This window comes from Drosophila serrata, unplaced genomic scaffold (genome assembly GCF_035046125.1).
Source record: "Drosophila serrata isolate PLE 108 unplaced genomic scaffold, ASM3504612v1 contig_272, whole genome shotgun sequence".
Taxonomy (NCBI): Eukaryota; Metazoa; Arthropoda; class Insecta; order Diptera; family Drosophilidae; genus Drosophila; species Drosophila serrata.
This window is the reverse complement of record NW_028257170.1, coordinates 7,636,259-7,658,043: the sequence shown is the minus strand read 5'-3', so window position 1 is coordinate 7,658,043 and position 21,785 is coordinate 7,636,259. Positions and strand designations below refer to the sequence as shown.

Genomic DNA, 21,785 nt, shown 5'->3' with positions numbered 1-21,785 from the left:
TGTTAACTGGGCGCACTTTCTACGTTATCTTTTCGGTTATATTTTTGATTTGGGCTCTTTGTTGTCTTGAAGAGTCTTCGGAGGCTGCGTCTTCTGGCTGTTGATCGACGACTTGTTGAACCATATTTACAGTGTTTTGTGTCTGTTCTTATATTTTTTGTATTTGTTTTTTGATTCAATTCAATCGCGAGTCAAGCCAGGTGTGGCGCAGGGCATGCTGGTTTCGTTTATTTTTTATTTCTTTTTTTTGGTTTGCGCTCTCCCTTCTCAGTAATTGTTACAGGTGGGTTTTGATTGATCGATCTACTCGTACCCTGGGCTTTTAATTGGTTTTGATTTTCGATTTGATTTAGGTGCGTTGTTTTAGTTTGTACATTTTTCTTTTCGGTTTGCGATTTTTGTTGCAATTTGCAGCTTTGCGGTTTTGCATTTGGCGGAAGCTGGGCGTATATTGATATCTGGGTACCATTTCAGGTTGAAGTGTGTTCGCTCAAGTGTGTGAGATTTGCTCGTCTGGGGTGCTCTTGAACACAAGCTCAACCTGAGTCGGCTCTATAGATAGGCTATATATAGTATATATATGTATATAAATGGGCATATATACGGGCGTATATATGAAGAGAGGCTAATGTGGCTTGGAAATTGGATTTTTTTGTTGTCTTTTGAGGCTGAAGCATGCTTCGATTCTAGGTGCGATGTGCAAAACGGTTATGGGTTTTTTTTTGGGGTTTCCCTTTCATATTTTTGTTGTTGTTTTGTATATTTTTTTTTGGGTGGGACGTTTGGGGGGGAAATTTTCGTGCCTTTACGCTCGGTTTGCAGGCGCGTATCTATGAATTTGCATACATTTTCTTTGGATGATAGTTTTTCTTTGTATTGAAAAATTAACAAGAACATACAAATACGAAAAAAGAGATTTGTTTTTTCTTTCTGGGTTTCTTTGCAGTTTCTTTTCTTTAGCTTTAGCTTTTCTTATTTCTTTTTTTTTTCTTGCTGTTGTTGTTGCTGTTTGTTGGAGTTGTTGTTGTAGTTGTGGGTGTAAGTTGTTGCTTGAGAATTGTTTTAGTTGTTAGATAGTTAGAGAGAAAGTTAAAGTTAGCATTTCATCCGGGTGTCGGCAGCAAAGCTTGAGATATTTTTAAAGAAAATTTTGGAGTTTAATTTTGAACTACTTTTTTAAACGAATTGGGTTTTGAAATCGAATTTAAAATATATATTTCAAGCTGGCCTGACCCATTTACAGTGCCTCAGGTGCAGTGCATTTCAGAATCCTTATAGATAGACGCTCAGGGTCTGTTGGCTCCATAAGAAATGTGAAATCTTTGAAGATTTAAGATTTTTTTTAGAGTTAAAGATTAAACTACTACAGTGGAAGGGCAAAACTGGACAGCGCATTTCGAATGGGGTTTACATTTTATTTGGAAATTTCTCTGGATGCTGCCGCAGTTTTGCCTGGGAAACTAGAGAGTGTGTAAAGATGTATCTGCAAGATTGTTTTCTTCTGTGACGCTAAGCGTGGCACGGAAAGCTGGCAAAGGTGTGTGTGTGTGTGTCTTCTATTTCTTTTAGTTTCTGTTAACGAAAAACGAAAACTCAAAGATGGCGCGCCACTCTGTCGACTTAAGGGCGCGCACCGGAAAAAATGGTTGAAATCAAAACGGAAACGGAAATGAAACGCGAAACAAAGTGAACAAAATTTTGGAATTCACATCTGCCTGTATGTGAGAGAGATAGAGAGTGTGTGTGTGGGCTGTTGTGTGAGAGAGATTTATGGGGTAATATTCGTTTTGCTACTTGTTTTTTTTGGTTCTTTGGTTTGGAATTCGGAATCGGTTTTCAGGGGTTAAGTGGTAGTAGTACTAGTTTTTTTTGGTAGTTTGATTTGTTTACCCAGTAGACTGGCAAAGACCATAACGAAGCATGTTCCCAGATAGACGTCAATCGACTTGACGTACGAAATCTTTGGCAGCGCTGCATTTGTTGACGACATCAAAGTGGTCATTGTCAACACGGTTGTCACACCGAGCGCCACACGCGCCGGCGTTGCATTGCGATTGAGCCAAAATGATACCCATGATATAATAACGATCAGTCCAGAGGGTATGTAGATTTGTATAAGGTAGTAGCCCATCGAACGCACGAACTGAATTTCGCAGGCTAATCGCGAATAGTTGCCTGCCCTCGCCAATTGTTTAATTTGTATTTTGTATTTCGTTATATATTATTATTTTGTTTTTTGTTTTTTTTTCGCATTTCGATTTTTAATTTATCATTTCGTTCAGCGTGTTTTTGAAAAGATCGGGTGGGAAGAAAAAGAGAGAGAGAGAGAGAGAGTAGAGAGATATAAAAATATTATTAGTATTTTGCTCGCTGAAATCAATTTCATTTGCAATTATTTACAAACAATATTAGTAGATATTCTTCACCAACAAAATAAGTATTAATCCATATAAAACAAAATAAAGTTCAAACCAAACTGAAACTCTAAAAATAGAGTATAAATAAATCAAGTATATGAGCGCATTTTTATGTGAAATTATGAGAGGCTGGCACCTTCCTGAAAATATTGTTAGTCTCGATCTAAGCGACGCTTCGTTATCAGGCAGGCATTATTTCAATAAACAGATTTAAGTACTTAAATATTGGGCTAGAAACAAAATTGGCAAATTGTCAAGTCAAAGCTAGGGTCAAGAACTAAACTTTAAGAAATATTCTAAGCATTCCACAAGGGGTCCTTGCAGAATATAAACCAAAAAGTACAGCATACTTTTCAGCTGCTTACAAAAGTTCTCATTTTTAATTAAAAATATACAGTTCTATACAGTTTACTATTATTTATTTTTGTATATCTGCAAGTACCCCTCTACACTTCGACTAAACCGAAGCATATAATTGTTTTTTAAGGGAAAAAATATTTAATTAGTTTGGTTAGTCATGAAATACTTGAGAAATAGAAGTGGCTTGCATTATATAGGATAACTAAAACTGACTGCAAAATCTCAAGAAAAGTAAGGTAAATAAAACGATAAGTAAATATGAGTAGAGGCAGCTAGTCTAAGACCTAATAAGGAGCATTTGAATTGCCTGCAATTTTTTGGTTGTCTATAGTTATATATTTATTTTGTTAGAGGGTATTTTTTTTGTAAAAGAAACTTTATAAGATGAGAGCATGCTTGGGAGGGCGTTTTTTTTGTTTTCTCGATATATATATATTTTTAGGGTATTTTTTTTAAACTTTGTTATATATAAATATATATATATATATAAATAGTATGTATATAAGTGATTTTGAACTTCTTATTGTTTCTCGTTTGTTAATTTAGCATCTTTAATTGGTTCTTATATACTTTTATTGTTTGGTTGAGAAAAGGTTTGAAGACTTTTTCTTATGGGATTTGAGTAGAATTTTAATTGATGTTGCATTACTTTTTTGTCGATACGGGATTTTAATATTAATTAATGCTTTGTTGTAGTTGTTGTTGATTTACAATACAGAATGTTTGGTGTTGATTGTCGTTGTAGTTGTTGTTGTTCGATAATGCTAATGAGTTTCGATAGCGTTACTGGTAATTACTTTTGTAGATAGCTGTTGTTGTTATATTTGGTAGTAAAAACTAATTTCTGTGACTAGTTATCAAAATATGTGAATGTGTGAGTATGAGTGTGTTGGTGTTTTGGCAGCTTAAAAATTGGAATAGATTATGTTGTTGTAATAATGCCAGGCATAAATCAAAAGCATGATTTACTAAGGAAAAGCCATATTCAATTAAGCTTTGCTATAATCAATTACTTTGATGTTCTCTGTTTTTTTTTTGCATAAGATCATTTTCATTGTTGCTTATTGTTTTTTGGTTTTCTATGATACAAAGGTCGATAAGTGAATTGTTTTTCAATTGCATATTGATTCTTTTAGATTTTTTTCATTTTTTGTTGCTTTGTTTTTGGCATTGCCAATGATTTTTAATTCTATTTTTATGGGACTTCCGTTATTGTCATGGTTCGCAGTAAAGTATGAACTTATGAGCGTTGAAATCAAGCAGAATTAACTAAGAGTCGAACGGAAAAAAGAAAGCGGAAAGGAAAATCAATTTGATAAACAAAATCGAAATATTGTTGCTAGCTTGTAACATGCGTTGATTTTGCGTTTAAAGATATATGAACAGTATCCGGTAGGTACAAGTACGAGTTAAAGTGGGAGAAGCTTTAAGACGCGTCTTAGTCTATCAGGCCGTCTAGACTCTAGACTATGAAGTGGACTAATGCTAAATGCACTTGTTAATGTTATTATTATTATTATTATTGAATTGTTAACTTTATTGCTTTGTATTTTGGTATGCTATGGAGTAGATTAGTTGATGAAACAAACGCTAGCTAAATGGAAAAAAGAAATTATGTAAAAATCGTTGGATGCTTAACATGCTTTTTTCTGGAATCGCCCTGCTTGAAGCACTTTCTCTCTCCCTGATTGACTTAATCAGGAGGCGGGTGCTTGAAGCAGGTTTCCATTCACCCGAAAATTAGCCCAAGTTAATTGGCAAGCCTGTTTTTTTGTTTCTATTGAATTTGGAGAACATTGTACAAAATGCTGTTTGAAAATTAGTTCGAATCGAGAAATAAAGAACTGAATAAAACAAAAGTAAAAGCCTCAAGAGTAGAATTGAATTGAAAACGCAAAATCAAATTGATATAGTTATATGCAGGGATGCTACACAGAAGTCTCTAGTGATTTGGATTCACTTAAACATAAGCCCCAAAGTATGTAGAAATGTAGTTCGTACTTCACCAATTTCTGAAGCCAACGAAATCATAGCATACTTTTGGGCACCTTCTTGTGTGTTCTTTTGATATCACTGGAAAGTAATTCCGAAAGTATGCAGTCACAAATATTTAAATTCTTTGCATTGCATAATTTTGTTACACACTTTTGGATGCACTTTCAACGTGATTTCAAATTACCAGCGATTATTGTGGCACCCCCGATATAGTATATGGTATATAATAGATATATATTTATATATATATATATATAAGATAAGTCATCATCGGTAGTTATTCGTAAATATATAATATATAGGTAAAAGTAAAGTTTGAAAGAAAATCGGTAACCGTCTACAGGTACCTGTGGTAAGACTGATTTCCATAGCTCTTTGGCGATGACCCAAGACCTTAAATTGGGGCAGCGAAACCTCACTCGAGACACCGACCGAGTTGGGGCCTTCGTTCCATTTATAGCGGATGTCACGCATCGTGTAGCCGACTATATATGGTGTATATAGTTTGGTTGTAGTTGTAGTTATTGTTGTTTCGTTGTTGTTTTCGTTGTAATTGTTGTTATGTTTGCAAATTGCATTTCGTACAGTTTGGTGTTTGGTTTTGTTGTTTAGGATTTAGTTGTTGTTGGGCGAGTTTATTATACAGTTGTTTTAGTAGCAGTTGTTGTAGTAGTAGTTGTTGTTGTTGTTGTAGGCACAGTTCGTTGGTGAGGTTGTCGTTGTTGTTGTTGACGAAAAATATGCATAAAACAAAAAATACATTTCGTGAGACTATTAATAAGTTCTATTCTATCATTTAGAAAATTTCATAACAATTCAAATACAATTCGTTTCGTTTGCAGTGTGTATTCTTTTTGTTTATATATATTTTTTATTATTTTTTTTGTAATATATTTTCAACATTTTCGATTCGGTTTTTGTTGTTGTTAGTTTTCTTTTTCTTTCGATTAATAGTCTCATTCAGAACTTGTCGCTTTAAGTGTTGTTCAAAAATATATTTTTTGATTTATTCCATCGAGAGAAGAAACACTAAGATTATGAGTTGTTCGTATATTACAATTGCGCTAAGAATGCATTATAATATTGTTTGATATCCATTGGCAAAGCATAACTAGGATTAAGGTTGAGGCTGAGCATTTAGTAGGCACGCTCTGGTTGACTTACAGCTACTGTTTGTTCTTATTGGCAGTAGTAGGGTTTGCTTAAGACTAGTAAATCTTACGCTTATGTCTAGGTGTCAGAAATGGGTGCTCTTGTGTCTTCTGTTTATTTTTATATAGTAGTTATATATGATATATAGCTATAGGCTTTTACAATGTCTTCGGGCCCTTACTTAAGTAGTTTCTTAGTTTTCGTAAGCGTTTTTGTTGCTTTTGCCTACCCAAGCAAACGAATCTGGACTCTCTTTCGACTCTGGAGGAACATTAACAAAAATGTGAAACTCAAACTGTAATGGGGGAACTGAAAAATTATAATCGCTGGGCCTAACTAACGCTCACTACGCCACTAACTGCTGCTTTACTGATCGGTTAAACGGATAATCGGTTAATCGGTTTGAAATTCCACAGAAAACATATAACCAAAGGAATAGAAGAATAGAGAATTAAGATGAAATCAACGAGTAGTAGTCACAACAGAGGTTAGTAGAGGACACTTCAAACACAATATATATATATGTTAAATGGGGGGTTGGTTTGATTTCTGGTTAGTAGCACAAGTTACGGTTAGCACTCGATAAAGTTATATTGATAAATATATATTGGTGAAGAAGGAGTAGAAGTAGAAGTAGACGGAAAAGAACATAAAACTTTTGCTGGGTTTAAGGTGCGACGGATATGCGCTAACCCTTTGTTTATTTTAAATATATATATATTTTTTGGAAACACTCAAAATAAAGATACGATTACGAAATTTATTACGACAAAACGGAAAAAGTTCAGTTTGGTAAAAATGCTTGTTAAAAAAAAAGAACAAAGAATATGGTAATGTGATTATATTGATGTTATAATTTTTTTTTTTGCATATATATATTTTTGTTTTATTTGGTTTTATGATTTTGTAATGTATGGGGGTACCTGTGGTTAGGTTTATTTCGGTCGCCCTCTGCCTGTGTCCCAAAACTCGGAACTGCGGTAGTTCGACCTCACTGCTCATGCCAACACTACTCAGTCCATCTCTCCAGAAATATCGGATATCTCGCATCGTGTAACCGACTTCATGTTGTTGTTGTTGATTGTTGATAGTTCGATCGTTGTAGTAGTTGTTGGAGTAGTAGTTGTTGTTGTTGCAAAAAGGGGGGCAGTAGTTAATTAATTGATGTTATTTGTTTAGTTTTGTTCTGTTTTTGGGTATTTGGTGTGTTTGGATTTAGCTTGTTTCGGGGACTTTTCACACACAGAATACTTAACTCACGCACTCGATGTGGGGTTTTGAATGAATAATACAGTCTTAAAAGCTAGGATTCTGTTCGTTATAGTGTGATTTATGTATCTGCGTGGCAAATAGGGATGTATATCGGTAAGAAAAATCCGATATGATATCGAAAACATTGTATTCGAGTATTGCGATATTGACATATAATTTTAGATGTAAAATTTAATGAAAAATCGTTACAAGAATTTTAAATTTTAAAGTTACAAATTCTAAATTAAATGGGTATCGATTTGCCATCCCTAGGGGCGAGTTGTGACACAGAAATTTAGGGACATAAATGATATGCATACTGAACGTATATACAATATAGTTAGATCTTAAGCAAAAGCGTGCTGTGTATGGGGTCTGACTTATATTAAGGTATTATACTAGACTTAGACTTAATAGGGTTGTGAAAAGAGGGGAAAGTCAAAGGTTACGCATATTAATAAGATCTGGTGGCAGATCATCAATCAATATTCAGGGTGTTGTGTGGAGCCTTCTGCTGAAATTGAGAAGGCGACCGAAAACCAACCAATCTTCTTCATGAATTCAGCGCCATGATATCGTGAACTGTTTGTTGATTGTGATTATATAGATACTGATAACTGGTTGATTGCTGTTGGGTTATACATTCGGGTTGATTCTGATAAAAATGCACATGAACTGGGTTTACATCTCAGTGACTCTTTATTTGATTAAACTTATTTGTTTTGTTTCGTTTTTTTTTTTTTTTTTTTGTGGGTTCAAAAAACAAATATATAAATGACCAAAGGGTGGAGGGGGGTACTGGAACTAGTTGAATGAAAGTTGGTTGTGGTTTCATTTGATTTTTGGTTGGGCGAGGGGACAATTTTTGGTTGAACAAAATATGCACAACGAACTTAAAACAGACATATTTCAAATAAAAATCAAATCTGCCTAGAGAGCTAAGCCCGAATTAATTCCACTGACCGCAAAGGAAAACCCGAAATTAAATTCTTTACCACCTATAAGCTCTGCCTAAAGACAATTCAATTGTATTCAATTCGATTTCCTGCCATCCATTTGTTGCAACATAATTGCTCTGTTCACAATTGACATCAAAGGCGTCTTAATTGCTTTTCCTCAATCGAATTGAGGTTGTGTGTTCGGGTTGTGTGTGTGTTTCCCTTGTGCTGTAAATGTATCTGTATCTGTGGCACTTAAAATTTACTTGCTTGCATTTTAATTGTTTCTGTTTGGTTTCTTTCACATAAACTTGTTTTCTAATCGATTTTCTGCCCACACCGAACAAACAGCGCACGGCCTTTGCTTGAGAGTTGATCTAAGCTGAATTGAGTTTGGCTTTCTTTGGAGTGGCCAAAACGGAGTGCAGATGGTGGCTATAAAGGTGCAAGAGATATGGTTGAAAGGCAAAGCAATTGACAGCACTGGAAAGTAATGATTATTTTAGGGGCCAAAAACACCCTATTTTGGCCACTCCCCAGCCGACATTCTGAATGAGTTGTTGTTCACACATCTTGCTTTGTTCACATGGTTTCTTTCTTCGTTTTCTTTTTTTTTTTGACAATTTTCATTATTGCTATTATTATGATTATTGTTCCTTCCTTGTCATTATCATTACTTGGCTAGAATTAGGTGGCAATTCAGATCAAAGTACTTACAGCTTTCGATTTCAATGTGGCACAGCTGGCGATCCATTGGGAAATATTGTAGATTCATCGGACACGATGCGGTGATAGTCAATCTAAAGGAGTTATAGTGAGTATTTTTTTGGTTTGGGAAAGAAAGATTAATCGATTAGTAAAGGGTTCATTGGTATCCAGGTGAACATCAACAAACAAACGAGCAGAGGGTTCAAAAAATGGCAATCTATTTAGTTATTTACACACAACATATACGGGGGGTTTTGTTCTTGGGTTCTTTTGGGGAATATATCAAGTCATTACATACAGAGCGAGTTCAATTGGATATGAGCTATATTCGATATATATATAATTTTGCTGCTTTGTTTTATTTTGGTAAGTGAGAGATACTTTGAGTGGCAGTTTAGTTGTAGATAGTGAGGCGATATTATTGGCTCTTACGCAGGGTTTTTAGTACATTATCATATGGTAGGCTTTGGCTTACTTAATAGTTCGTTGAGTTAATTGCGGCTTTGGGGCTACGATAAACAAAACGCTAATCATACTTATTTTCTTGCTTTTGGCTACGGCTGTTGCTTGGTCATTATTGGTGGCACCTGGGGTTTTTTTTGTTGTGGTTTCTGCGATTTTGGACAGATTCTTGTTTAAAGGTAGTAGAAAATAGAGCGCCCAGTACCCAAACCTTTTTGCGGTGTCAGATACACGATAGTCATGCGATTCCCGATATGCGATGGTTTCTCGATAAACAATTAACGATAAGCGATAAACGATTGTAGATTACTGATTGCTGATTCTTGTGATTTGTTGTGAGGGTTAAATATGCGTTTGTATACTTCATGAGCCACTCAGTTGGGGATGTGAGGGACAGAACACTTTCATCCTAAGGATGGTATGGAATGAGTAATGATTTCACCAGCCAATCGAGTGAATATATATATATGTATATATATAATGCTTTCGGGTAAACATTTAGAATATCTTTTCGCGTATATAGTCTTCAAGAAATAACCAATCTAGTAAAAATTATAACTCAAAATAAAGTCATAGTCGGTGCAATCGATATCGCGGAAGGTACAGCCGCTCTGTTGGTTTTGTAGTCGATAAAGTCGATAGCACCGAAAGTATTGTTTCCTTTCCTAATCGATGACTTTTCTTTAATACGATACGGTTTTCAAAGACAATCGCTCGAAATTTGCCAACTTTCTTTCACTTTCACTTGCCAATTGAACTCACTTCATTAGTTTTTACGCTTGGAAGAAAACTCTTGTTTCGTTCTGTAGAAATTTTCCATTTTCATTTTAGAGTTAGTAAATTACAACATCGATTTATACACACACAGAAAAAAAGTTAGTTGCAAAAAGTTGCAAAAGTTAGGGCAAAAATTATAATTGTTTGTAACGAAATCTTTAGTAGGTAGAGGTAGAATGTTGGAAGTATTTGCTGTTTAGTTTTATTTTTGTTTTTTGGTTGTAGGTTTTTTGGTTCAAGGTTTAAGGTTGTTTCTTTTTGGGTTTGTTTTTGGTTTTTGATTGTAGTAGGGTTAGTTTGTAAAATAGTTAAATACACATACACATATACAGACAATTAAAAATGTTTATGTTATGCGCTTTCATTGAGAGCTTAGAGTTTGGGAGTTGCAGTAGTTGAGTTGGTTTTTACCTAATACTTCTTGTTATCGATCCAGAATGATGCACACGTATGAATTCATTACTGGTTGTTGCAATGTGAAAATATGATTGTTTTTCATTTACAAAAAAGGTGTCAGGTACCCAAATATTCTTAATGAACTCTGATCCAACCGATAGTGTTTCTACACCAGGTCGTTTTCTATACGCTAAACGAGGATCGGTCCAAAATTGACGAAAGTAAAAATCCAATGTGAAGTCCTATTTAATTCACAATTCGATTCGACGCGATTTCGATTTCGGTTAAGAGGGGGGAAAGGTAGCAAAAAGAGATTGAGAGGTTATATCATATTAGTAAACGTTGGCAGTGATCACTTATAGTTCTAGATAACTAAATGGCTATTAACTAAAAGTCGTGTGTGTTATAATTTATTTTTTTGATCAACTAAAAAAAATTCATAGATAGGAAATGGGTAGAGAAAATTTGTGGAAACTAGGCGGAAAGTTGTTCATATATTTCTTTTTGGGCACAACAGATACACTTAACGAACATACAAGGAAAAGAACTTGCGGCAAATGTAAACCAAGGAAAATTCATAACGTGCAACAATTTTCTTTTTTTTGTAAGTTTTTTTACAGGAAGACATAGGGGGATATAGGGCATGCAAAACATCGAATTGAAACTTTTTACAGCTTGTTTTTCGTGGGGGACACGGACTGGGCGGGGGACGGTAATGAGATCCTTAAAAGTCATAATAAAGGACTAAACGGAAAAGTACCGAAAGAAACAAATGAAAGTAAAGCTTATTTACAGTAGCATTTGGGGGGTTTTTGGGGATCGTAGGGGTAAGCATTTAAGTAGTACGGAAACCTCTCACAAATATTCGTATGGATTCGTTGCTGTGATTGTGAAGTAGCTTGGCTTTTCTGGCTACTATAAAGGGGCTTGGGTTATTACTAGACTACTATGATGGCATCTATGGCAACAGGCTGGCAGGTAGTTATTTGTACGCTTTATACAGTATACAGTATCGTTGGCTATTGGCTTGGCTCTTTTTTATTTGTGCCTCGAAGCTAAGCGTTCTGGGACTGGTTTAGTTTGGAACCGGATTCGATTGGGGGGTTTGGTTTGGATTTGAATTGTAAAACGACAAACAATTTGGTTGTGTTTCAGGCTCTGTTTTGTATCTGGTTCTGTGTGTTTGTTTCTGGGTGGGTGGATGGAGTGTGTGTGTGTGTCTGAATATGGGTATTGTTTCTGGGGTCGAGAGGGGGGCGGATAAAGACAACTACTCGAGTTGTTTCTCTCAGTCTTGCATATCATTATCTTCAAGCGCGTCACGTGGCCGACAAGGAGCCAAAAATTAAACGGAAAAGCATGTTAAGGTAAAATGTAAATGTAAATGTTAAAGGTAAATGCAAATGCAAATGTAATAATAATAGTAGTTGTAGCTGTAGCTGGAGCTGTTGTAGCAGGTAATAACATTTGTAAGTAGTTATAAATATTTATAGAGAGGAGCGCACACTTTGCTTGCTTTTTGGGTACTTTTGTCGAGTACTTTAACGCACGCTGATGTGCCTACATGGCGTATACGTATTTTCTATATGGCTACGTGTATTATTTATGCTGCGAAAATTGCACACGGCTCTCGTGGGTTGCTTGCAATTTTTTTTTGTATTCCTTGGCGTTACTCGCATTTTATATGGCCGGAATATAAGTATATATATATATATTTATTTTTGCAACTAGCAGATTTGGTTTCCACGCGGTTCTTGGCACGCCCAAAAACAAAAAACTCAAACACAAGAATGTTAACGAGAACGAAACTCAAAACTCAAGCGCAATTGAAAACGGAAATGAAATTTTCATGTGGATTATGCAATTTTCATAACTCTGTTTTTCTGGTGGGGCGTATTCTGTTTTTTGTTGTTGCAAAAAAAGGGTTCTGTTGGAACGGGGGGGGTCAACCTGGATTTCTATTCTTATTTTTATATTCTTGGCACACACACAGAAAATCAACTCTAAATACGGATACTTATGTGCATGGCGGTTTATATGTTATATATATAGATGGTTTACAATTAAACCCCAAACGTGAGCGGGTCTATCGAGTTGTTTGTTTTATTTTTATATATCTCGTTATACCATTTACAATTTACATACATATATGTGTATATATATATATCTGTTTGTGTGACGGTTGGGTGTGTGTTGTGTGTATTTGGTCCTTGTTACAGTATTCTTTATTTTTTGTCTGCTGGCATTTGGATGTAACCTCATGTCATGTTGATTTTAACTGCCTCGCTGCTCGCCTGAATTTGGATTGGATTGGATGGGTTGTCTTATGTAAATTTGTCACTGTGTACACAGGGAGAAATGGATACCAGAAACATGAGTTTTTTATTTAAGAAAGTGTATTGAAAACTCCTTAGATACTGTCAAAATATACTTAAAAAATAATTGAATAATTCTGAAAAATTTTAAGAAATAGATTGGAATCTTAAATCACGAGTTTTTCCCAGTGTATCGGTTTCTGTATCAGTGTCTTTTTGTTTATGCGTGTGTGTGTGTGTACGCGGGCTGTTGTTCTTGTTTCGGTTTGGCATTGGCTCAGTTTATTTTTGAATTATTTTCATTAGCAGCGTAGCAATTCTGTTTTTGTTGCCGGTACCCAAAATGTGGAAATGAAAAATTGTCATGTGAGGAGGAGAAATGATCGGGCTGAAAATGAACATGTTATTGTTGCTGTTCTTGTTATTCTTGGTGTGGTTCTTGCTGTTGTTATCCTTGTTAATGTGTTTTCTTTAGTGGATTGTATATAGTGGCAGTGGCGTTGTGGCAGTGACAGTGTGTTCATGTTTATGTTCGTGTTGGGCATGTTATTTTCGCATAAATTGATTGCCAAAGCCAAAACGGTGCAGGTGTGTTGGTTCATTTATGTCATACGAACATTTCCTTAAGGTAAAATAGTGATGATTTCAGAGCGAAGGAAATAGTTGGCTATGTAACATCTCTAAAAAATGCGACTAAAAATATGATATATGTTTGTGCATAGTGAAAGAGCCAAAGTACAACAGTGTACTATATAGCATATTCTTAGTCACTTTGTTAGGAGAGGTTAAAATGCCACTTTTTCCGATTAGTGCCTCTGAAATGTTAGTAAATGTGTATTAAGGACTCGTTGCGCCTAAGTGTATGCAGCAGGAGTGCAGTAAAATCAGTGTAATAATGCGTGTCTTAATGAGTTCCTCTTAGGTGCGATCTTGCAACTTTCTCAACGAATCTTTTGGAGTATCTTTGAAGTCTCGTGTATGCCAATTGAGGTAAGTTTTTTGATTATTTCAGATTCTCTCTTTTTGTCACACTCAGAATTTCAGTGATGGAAAGATCAATGACAAAGATTAAACAAAATAAATGAGTGTCTCCTGAGTCCTAGAATTCTATGACCCCACAGGTTTTTTTATTCGCATATACTTTAGATTTAATTAAAAATAATTTGAAAAAGCTGTTTTGAAATACTTGAAATAACACTAAACCAATAAGAACGTGCGACGTACACAAAATAATTAATAATTTCATAAAGTCGTAGAGTAAATTTCATAAAATAATTAAGAAATCCAATATTATTTTATAGAATATGAATTTGAGGCTCATAAAGTATAGTTTATTTTTTGGCCATTTCCCGCTAAAGGAAAAATATAAAAAAAATACACAGAAACAGGCATAAATGAGTATAGTTTTAGTCCCTTGCAACATGTATGTATGTCAAGTCCATTATCATTTGACGAACACATCGACACCGAGCTTGATTATTTGCTATTGTAGTATATGCTGTGTGGATATTGATATTCATTCATATTCATCTTGATTTAAAAAATACGCATGCGCGCAGCCTCTGTCAATGGGACTGCTGTGAATAATTCGAATTTAGTTCATTTGTATTTGACCAGATCACAACAAACAGAATGACGGTTATATGAGATTATAGATATATAGTAGATATATGAATATGGCATAAATATCTCTCGTTTCTCTGGGGGGTTGGGATGGTGGGGGGGCCCAACATTGTGTCAGTGTATATGTTGGTGTGTCATGTACTCGATGAGGCGATAAATGAAGATTCGGACTAGGGATATAAGTCTGTGGTTATCGATTAACAATCGACAGTTGAAGTATCGAAGAAGTATCGCTTATGTCAGGGTAATATCAAAAATATATAAAATTATTTAAGATTTGGAATGTCTTGACTGATAAATTCGATATATTTGCCATTCCTAAGTTCGATTAACTTTCTTGGTATATTTTTTCTTCTGCAAAATATTTTGAGATGGGGATGCAATAAAGGCAAAGAAACAAAAGTGGCAAAAGTAAATGAGCAAATGGAAATGGCATTTCAAAGCGACAGTTCAGAAAACGCATATTGAGAGTGAGATAGACAGAGTGTGGTAGAAAGAGAGAGGGCGAGAGCGAGCAGCACAAGGACTCGCCTCTAAGATAAACACCAAAATGTGTGGAATTCTGTTTTGGGTAATTTCAATGTAAATTTAGAACTGTAGTACTTTGTATTATTTTTGGTTTTGCATTGTTCTGGCTGAAAAGCATTGGATTTCATAAATTTCAATAATGAAACAACAAACAATATGCGAACACCATGGGCCTATTGATATCAACATTGAAACAATAAATACAAAACGAATATATGCAACACGGGAATTTCATATTTGGCAATGAGGCAAGTCGACTGCATTGCAATAACAATTCGTTTCACACAACATTTAATTTGTAGAACTTTGTATATATTTATATTGGTATTTATGTATATAGATATATTGTATTTATATACTGCATATATATATAATTTGCTTTGTTTGCTTTGAATGTACGAAACAAACAGAATCGTAAGTGAGTCAAAGTAAAGAATTTGTATGTCTTTTTGCCAATTTTGGGGAAATGAAAAGTATTAATAAATATGCTAAGACACAAAATGAGCGTTTAAGCAACAGAGACAGACATAGAGAGAGAAACATATAGTGGGAGAGAGACAGAGATATGTATTTATAGAGTTATAGAGAGAGACAGAGAGAGAGAGAGAGAGAGCGAGAGATAGTTACAGGTAAGAGGTAGAGAGACTGAGAGAAATTAAGAAGTATACGAGTAGAATTATGAATTTTTTTTGTTTGCTTTTACGGAAAAAAATTAGGATCATTTGTTTGTATCTGTTGTTAATTGTAATTTAATTATTTATATTTTTTGTTTTGTATTTTTTTAGTTTTGTATTTGGTATATATTTTTACGTATGTACCATGAGAACTTCCGAAACCGAACTGATACTGAGGACATACATTGTGACGCCAACCTCCACAGGGGGACCTGCAACATATACACACACACGGATTGATGGAATTTTCATTTTGCGTTTGGTATTGGTATTGGTATGGTTGTTGTTGTTGTTGTTTTAGTTGTCGTTGTTTGTTAATTGTTAGTGGCAGTGGATGTGTCTAAAACCCAAAATATATATTATATATGAGAACGGAAACACACACACAGAGCGGTCGGTACGGGGGAACAATGGACGTGGTATACGAAGAACGCAGGACATTTCTGTTGACACTTTTCGTTGCCTACTTTCGAGCGCCCTTCCCTGGGCTCTACATCGACATCGACATCGACATCGACATCGTCGGGTGCTGTTTAATTTCCATTAGCAAAATTAAATATATAATGTACGGTTAACACTTAAACTGGCAAGCGGTGCTTTTGCTGTTGCTCTGTATTTTAATTCTTTTGTATAATTGTTTTCTATTTTGGTTGTTCTTGTTGTTTGCAGTTGTTCTTGTGGCTCTACTAAATTGTGTTTGGAGGCTTTTGCTTCAGTTGATTGCACGCGCCGAATGAAAACCAAATCAGTAACTACTCTAGTTTGCTTTTTTTATTGTTGTATATATATATATATATGTTTTCATTAGCTCAGCTATACGAAAGAGTTGCAGTTGGTAATAACAAATGCGCCTAGCAAAAATAAATAACTATGATAGCTAAATGTTAATTGAAGTGAATTAGCGGATTTCACACACCATTTTTCAGTTTTGCATTATTTTGATTGAGAGAGAGATTTGTTTATATATATATTTTATATGTTTTATTTATTGTTGTTTTTTTTTTTGGGAATTGCGATTTGATATCTTGAAGCTTTGAATGTGTTATGTGGGCCTATAAAAAGAAGAAGACATAAAACAATACGCATGAAGTGAGAGGCACGAGTTTCGCTAGGTTTTAGTTTATGTTTTTTGATTTTTTCCGAAAGGGTTGAAATGTTTGGTGTTTTTCTTTATTGTTGTTGGGACTGGCGTATAGGTGTGTGTGTGTGTGTGAGTGTGTGTTTTTCTTTTTTTTGGGTAATTTCGATGTGCTTGGCCAATTAGACATACACAAACACACACAGAGGTAAAAGTGAACTGTAGTGAGCACAGAAGGAAGTCATTTCGTAGACTTTAAGGAACATAAAAAGCTTTTGCCAATCGTTGGTTTCGATGTAAAGAGAGAGTGAGAGAGACAGAGAGTAGGAGTTGACATTTAGTTTACAATGTGTTTACGATGCTGAAGAGGAGGGTTAGAGGGGAGTATTGTAACATTTTGCCCTACTAATTCTGGCCTCTGGCCCCTCGCATCGAGTCAGCGCTGCTCCTAACACACACAGACCTTGGGACTCAACTATTCATTTCGGAAATGAAACCAAATTCAACTGTGGAATCAAAATAAAGGAACAACACACACTTAAACACAGCGGCTATAAAACGAACTAAACATTCGGAAGAGTTAGAGCTTGAGAGATTTAGTACCCAAAGGGGATAACTGATAAGGAAACAATACGATTGTGAGCGGAAGGAAACACAATAGGAGCGATATTATAGGGTGTGAATAAGGTTCGCAAATAACACTTTCAACTGGTGTACTTGGGTCAACGGTTAGAAATAATATATAGATCCGTCTATCTAGGGATAAGTTGGGATAAGTGTTTTTTTTTGCAGATCAGGAGAGATAGAGAGAGATAGAGATCATACAAAGCAAAACAGGAAATGAGAAAATCAGGAAATCAAGAGGTGTATGTGTGTGTGGGTGGGTGGTAGAGAGCAACAAACTAATGCGTTTTGTGGTAAGGTAAATAAAAAATTCTTAAATCAAAAGAGAACTCCAACAACAAAGACCAAAGACAGAGAGATAGAGTTAGGAGTTAGATAGTTAAGATAATTAGAGATAGAATGCGAGAGAGCGCTTAAACGGTAATAGAAAGGTACAAAGTTCAATTAGTTTGTACCATTTTCACTTCTGAGAGCGAGCTGATCGATAGCACATACATGGTGACTCCGACTTCGACAGGAGGTCCTGCAAACACGTATGTTATAGTAGGTGTTACATAGCTGGTTTATGTGTGAATAAAGGTTAGAGTCTATAATGATAGTATGTGTTTTGTTTCTTATAATGCCCGCTGCGCCTCAACCGCCCTACAAAGTCCACTTCGATATCCCTCGATATATCGCGTATATTTATTTATTTCTTATATCAACGGGCTATGCCCCCATTTGCGTTTCGTTCAGGTCGCGTTGCGTTTTTGGGTAAGTGTGACTGGGGGATAGCTACCATATATATGTATATATATATATTGAGATTGGGTGTCCGGAGATTGGTCTACTTACCACCATAATTGGGTCTTACTCTTTTGTCGTAACTAACACTAAAGGAGTCGAGTATAGCGGATATGTTTACGTCACCCAGCATGCTGCCACCGCCAGTTCTGTAACGAGAGAAAAGGAAAAAGAATCGAGGTTTCATTTCATTAGTGCGTTCTTTTGTTTTCCGATTTAACAATAAACAATGTAAGCCATTTGTCAGGCCGCGTAAATGGAGTGTGAAACTATAACGGATGCACCGATGTTCGCATCGTAACTCTTTCGCTTTGGGAAAGGGGGTTCTCCCTTTTAGTGTTTTCTATAATTATCTTGGTTATCGGAGAAAACCGATTGATTTTGTAAAAGAAATGTGTATGTGTGAAATGAAAACTATATAGCTTTACAAAAGATATCAAAAGTTCTTTAATGAAAAATATGTACAATTATATATTTATGAATAATATAAGCTGTAAGAGACATACGTCTTTTTAAACTTATCAAGCCCATCAATTAGACATGTCTTATTAAGAGATTTATAATTATTTATAATAATTTGTTATTATTTATCATTTTTAATATGAGAAAATTAACTCTTCGATTATTGTAGGATTTTGTTCTATTAAAAGAATGGATAAATATATAAAATTTACAATAATGACATTTCTCGACGAGTTCTTTACAATTTATTGATAAGCTACCTATTAAAGTTTATGTCAAGTAAAACCACATCTATGAATTTATTCAATATTTGATTAATATATTTTTAAAATATTAGTTAAAAGGTGCTTCAATAAGCTAATGATAAATGTCGAATTCTTTCAGATTATTTAAGATTCATTAATAATTTTCTTAAACAAGTTTAATTTACTTGATTCTTTTAAATATCTTTTATTGTCTGCATTTTACTTTTGAAATGAGGTATAATTAATAGTAAATATCCTTATAGGGAAGCCATCCTCTACAGCATTTCACTGACTATTTCTGCATCATTTCCATATGGCATTTCGCTTACTATGTGTGCGAGGCAGGGACTTTCAGCGCTTCCTGGAAAACCAACTCAACTGACAGTCGACACAGACATTGCGCTGGGCGGACTGTCGTTCTGTCTTTTTGTCGTTTTGTCTTACCGTCGGTCGTTGCAGGTTAAGTGCTCATATGGCACCGTGTCTGTGTGTGCTACTTTCGCTTTATGCGGCATCAAGTGCGCCCCCGACACGAGCGTTTGTATGTAATATTTATTGCATGTGCCTGGCAATGAAGGCAGGCACAGGCACAGACATACTGATACACAAACATATATAAGCCAGTTTGCCAGTGGCCCGTTGCCAGTCGCCAGGCACTTCAATGCCTGTTTATTTGCGTCTATTCTACGCTAAACTGTGCTATTAAAGCGCGTTTGTTGTTATTCCAACTCTGCGAAAGCCATTGGATACACAGCGCTTGGCGCAGGACTCGGGAGGACTCAGAACACAGGACCCAGGACTCGGGCGGAGTGTGTGTGCGTGCTGTTGTGTGCTGGTGAGCAAAATCACAATTTAATAAAAGTTGCGCCTGCAAATAAACAGAAATCCCGACTTTGTCTCTTGGCGTGCGCCTGCGCATTTTCCGGCAACAGAGTGTCTCTTCCCTTGCCAGCTTTCCTTTTATTTTTTTCTTTCTGGCAGCCTTTTCATTTGTATTGGGGATATATTTATGTTCACTTCTTTTCTTTCTTTCTTTTTTATATTTTTTTGCCCAATTTGCACATTCGCAAGTCAATTGTTGTGGCTGATTTGCTGATTTGATGCGATTTTAATTTTGCAACTCACAAAAGTCGGCCATCATTTTTGTAATCAAGCCTGGGCGTGCCGCAGCCCACTCTGCACACAAACACAGACACACTCTCTCCTCTCCGCTCTCCCCTGATTCGGCTCTCAGCGGCTTCGCTTGAGCTTTAACCCAAGTCGATTGCGGGCCATTGTGTATACGCAGCGTGGGCATCAAAGCGAAAGCCGACGGCAAAAATGGCAGCCTATTTATAAATGTGTGTATGAAAATACCACCGCATAGAGTGCGGTTTTACTTATTTTTTTATTTTTATTTTGGGCCCTCTTGTCTGATGTTGATAATGAAAAAGTTTTGATTGCTATTTGATTTGAGTTTTTTGATTGGGTGCAAGTGTGTACAATGCTGCGTATGCGCAATATTCATTGTTACGGGTTACTAGCTACGGGTTACGGGTTACGGGTCTACGGTTACTGGTTTCCAACACTTTCCGCTCTAGCCATTAAAGTTTAATTTATGCCCTGCTGCTACTTTTGCTGGCAGGTGCTGTCAATAAGTTTTTGACAGCCTGCAATAAAAATTACTTGAAGGACAAGCCAAAAACTTTGCGATTGCCGCTCCGATTCGCCTTTTTTTTTTTGGCCGCTTATGCGGCTCGCGGAGCTCATGAAACTCAAGGCGTAACCGTGGCGTATACGTAATATGCAAATGTGCCTCTGCCTCAGCCATGGGGCTAAGTGAAACTAATATTATGCCCGACGTATTGTCAAATAATTTATGCAGCCCCACACACACACACACACACACATCAGCCAAATATATACCAACACACATGTGCTTGTCGTTAAGTGCACTAGAAAATGTCAATAGGTCGTACTTGAGGCGTCAAATATTTGCCTATTGATCCGAGGGCAGATAAAGAGCAAGAAAAAAAACTATAAGGAGAGAAACTTTAGGCGGGAGCTGCTATTTCGTGGAAGTACTAACGCAAATATAAATAAACTGAGAGAAATATTAAAGAAAATTGAATCCATTTACATCTTTTAAAATTGTATTAAGGCAGACAATTCATGGTTTGATATACATATATTAGATATATCTGTTCCATATTTATCATTTAAATTGGTATCAAAACTGGCTGTTCAATCTTTGATGTGGTTTCTAATTGAATACTAAATATGGAAACCCTTTTGACTAGTAAAACTCTAATAGAGTTTCTACTACAACTATCATTAACTATTCATACCTTTGGCAAGCTAAATTTTTAGCAGAAATATAAAGGAGCATATTTGTTGTAAAAAGTAATTGGAATATGGAATAGCAAACAATGTTCTAACACAGAAATCGTTTATAAGTTGAATATGATAAAAGATATAGGTGAAAGCCAAACTCTTTAAAAAAATGTTTACTTTCAAATTTGGAATATAATTGTTTAAATTGTTATCTTCTCCTAAAATCCATCATATTATCATATCTAATATACCCTGATAATTTCAGATTAAGTTTAAATAATTTTGTAAATAACTTATGTCTAAGTTCCTGTACATCCTTTAAAGTGCATATTGAAAAGAGTTTTAAAAGAGATTAATTAAAAATCCAACCTTAAGAGTTTCTCACTTTTTAATGCAAATGCATAGAAACTCTTTGATATTTTTATTAAATTACCCAATCAGGTATATATATTTTTACCCAGTGTAAGTATACATTTGTGCAGCTTGCAATTAGCTGCTTGCACGTAAGTAGGCAACAATTTTCGTTGTTCCTGCGCTCTCAGGACTCAAACAACGAAGTTGGCGGCCATAAAGGAGCAACAACTACTGTGCTGGCAGCTGCGGCAGGAACTGGAAAAAAACGGTCCTGAAGCAGGAGAAACAAACTGAACCAAAAAAAAAAAAACCCCAGAACCGTAACTGTAA

General features: G+C 35.5%; 1 protein-coding gene across 19 annotated transcripts in view; it reads right to left on the bottom strand.

Moving 5' to 3' along the window:
- Rdl (Resistant to dieldrin) overlaps positions 1-21,785 on the bottom strand; it is a 42,443-nt gene that overhangs the window by 9,340 nt on the left and 11,318 nt on the right. For 12 of the 19 annotated variants that reach the window (XM_020960963.2, XM_020960964.2, XM_086833365.1 and 9 more), the window contains exons 3-8: positions 18,133-18,230; positions 17,754-17,821; positions 10,472-10,698; positions 8,831-8,913; positions 5,120-5,257; positions 1,891-2,175 (exon numbers count right to left, since the gene is read on the bottom strand). In XM_020960963.2, the coding sequence (XP_020816622.1) occupies positions 1,891-2,175; positions 5,120-5,257; positions 8,831-8,913; positions 10,472-10,698; positions 17,754-17,821; positions 18,133-18,230 (899 nt within the window). Of the gene's footprint in view, positions 1-29; positions 2,176-5,119; positions 5,258-6,847; positions 8,590-8,830; positions 8,914-10,471; positions 10,699-15,740; positions 15,809-17,753; positions 17,822-18,132; positions 18,231-21,785 lie in introns of those variants that run through there. The other 7 variants (XM_020960967.2, XM_020960969.2, XM_086833369.1 and 4 more) reach the window with 3 other exon arrangements.